Source organism: Asparagus officinalis, chromosome 7 (genome assembly GCF_001876935.1).
Source record: "Asparagus officinalis chromosome 7, Aspof.V1, whole genome shotgun sequence".
NCBI classification, from domain to species: domain Eukaryota; kingdom Viridiplantae; phylum Streptophyta; class Magnoliopsida; order Asparagales; family Asparagaceae; genus Asparagus; species Asparagus officinalis.
This window is the reverse complement of record NC_033800.1, coordinates 9,418,019-9,420,193: the sequence shown is the minus strand read 5'-3', so window position 1 is coordinate 9,420,193 and position 2,175 is coordinate 9,418,019. Positions and strand designations below refer to the sequence as shown.

At 48.6% G+C, this 2,175-nt stretch overlaps 1 protein-coding gene across 1 annotated transcript; it reads left to right on the top strand.

The window, feature by feature from the left end:
• LOC109850119 lies at positions 1,310–1,966 on the top strand. Its single transcript, XM_020420043.1, has 3 exons — positions 1,310–1,432; positions 1,554–1,733; positions 1,800–1,966. Exons 1-3 carry the CDS (start codon positions 1,318–1,320, stop codon positions 1,922–1,924), a joined length of 420 nt encoding a protein of 139 aa, XP_020275632.1. The 5' UTR covers positions 1,310–1,317; the 3' UTR covers positions 1,925–1,966.

The window sequence follows — 2,175 nt, the reverse complement described above, 5'->3', positions numbered from 1 at the left end:
TGGCATCCATTGCGGGATTAGGTGTCTAGTCAGCAGTTTTACACAGGGGGGTTCTGAACCATCGGCTGAGCTTATTTGTCCGAAGGTCGAGCTTCCTTATGCATATCTGATGGCGTGGCTTGTCCTTCACCGTCCTGACTTGATGTCGGCGCCCAGCGTTGTTGATGTCCCTGTTCCTTTTATGCAGCTGTTGGAGAAGAGCAGATGGCTCGGGAACAAATTCAGTGATGTGCAACGAGAGCTTCGAGTCTGTAAGAGCTGGGAGTTCTTCAAGTGTTTTCCTCACTTTTCGGGTCGCTATGGTGACGTGCTGATTGACGAGGAGAAACCTAGAAGTGACCGGACTGTTCTCGACGTTGGTTGTTTCCGCTGGTTAGTGAACATCCGCGTTGGGTATCTTGTTCTCCGGGTGAAGAATTGATGTCACATAGAGCCTTACCTTCCCTGCCATTTTGCTCGTCAGTTCGGCTATGACCAACTATATGTTGGGAATCCAAGCCGTGGTCTGCAGGTTGAGGGAGGGCTTATTAATGGCGTACGAGCATGGCTGTGGACTATGGCGGGCTGCACTGGAGCCCATTTTGCTCTTCCTTCATATAGGCGTAAGCCGCAGACCACCTTTCTCAGTTGCAAGTGGTTCCTTTCCGCCCATGAATCCATAGGTGTGAGGAGTCTCTCAGAGTTACAGTCCGAGCACTCGGTCCAGGTTGCTATGATGGCTGCTCGCAGGGCTGAGCTTGCTCAGAAGCAGAGAAAGGGACATGCCAAATCTCTTCTCACAGATGATGAAGAGCTCCTTCCTACGGGTGACGACGACGAGACCTCCGAGGAAGAATATGTGGATGCAGATACCGACAGAGGAGAACTCGATACCGGTTTGTCCTGCTTCTTTGATTTTCCTTCTCCATTCTAATTGGTATAAACGACAGCTCTTGTTTGTTTAATGAAATGACCATTGTCACTTTAGGTAGGACAGTTGACGATCATGAGTCGCCAGCTCCTCGTTATACGAGCTCAGGGCCCGACGATCGAGCTCCCACGCACGTTGAGACGTGTGACAAGTCTGTGCATGACCGACCTGTTGGTCCTAGGAGGGCTGGCGCCCCGAAAAGGAAGAAGACCGCTCATAAACCCCACGACGGTCAGCGTCTTTATGGAGTGGACTTAGGAAGCATCGCCGATGGAGGGGAAGGTAACATTTATTTTTATTGCCTTAAGGTGATTTACCTTTTGGGATTCGTAACCATGTTTTATGCTCCAGGGTTCTTCGAAGAGGGCGAACTTCCACCGGGTCCGGTATCTCCTGGATCTGATAACATGGATTGCTTCATGCAGCAGATGTGCGACGCCCTTCATGACGGTTCTCTGGGCATCGATCTAAACATTGATCTTGAGCAGGTGAATAGTGTTGAGCCCACCATCCCATATTCAGGTATATCTACATCCGATGATACCCTCCTCAAGCATGGGGAAAAAGAATCTTTTGTTTTTGCTGCAGGTATTTCTGAGCTTTCCTTTCTTCCTCATCTTCTAACATTTAGGTTATCCTGCAGATGTCGCGATGGAAAAGCCAGTTGAGGATGGAGCCTATCATGATGTAGGTTTCGAGGAACGGGGGTGTGCTCCTGTACCAAGTTTCTCGAAACCCGATGCTGGATTATTAACCGACATGCTGGCTGAACAGACTGCCAGAGGAACCGTGAGACCACCCTTTGAGAGTGATTCATTCACAGGTATATATCTGATTCCCTTCATCTTGCCTGATCTTTTGTCTGACTAACGAAGGATTAATATTACAGCGCCAGTCATTGGGATTAACCCAATATCGATTCCCGGCATATCTAGCTTACCTCGAAGTGACGGACTTGCATGTATGCATACGATCTTGGATGTCACACTGCTTTTCATTCATTTTTTTTTCTAATGGATGAGTGTAATCATAGGACCAGCCGCTTGGGCCGATACCCTTATGACTCTTGGCATTCCCATCGCATCTGATGACGGTGGGATTACCGGTATGCATACGATCTTCTTGTCCCGATTCTCCTTATTTGTCCAAATTTCCATTTGACTAATACAGGAGTGTAACTATAGGACCGGCCGTTGTGCCTGATACTACTATAGTTTCTGGGACTGAAAGTTTGCATAGAAGTGGCGTCTTCGCGCCCTTGCCGA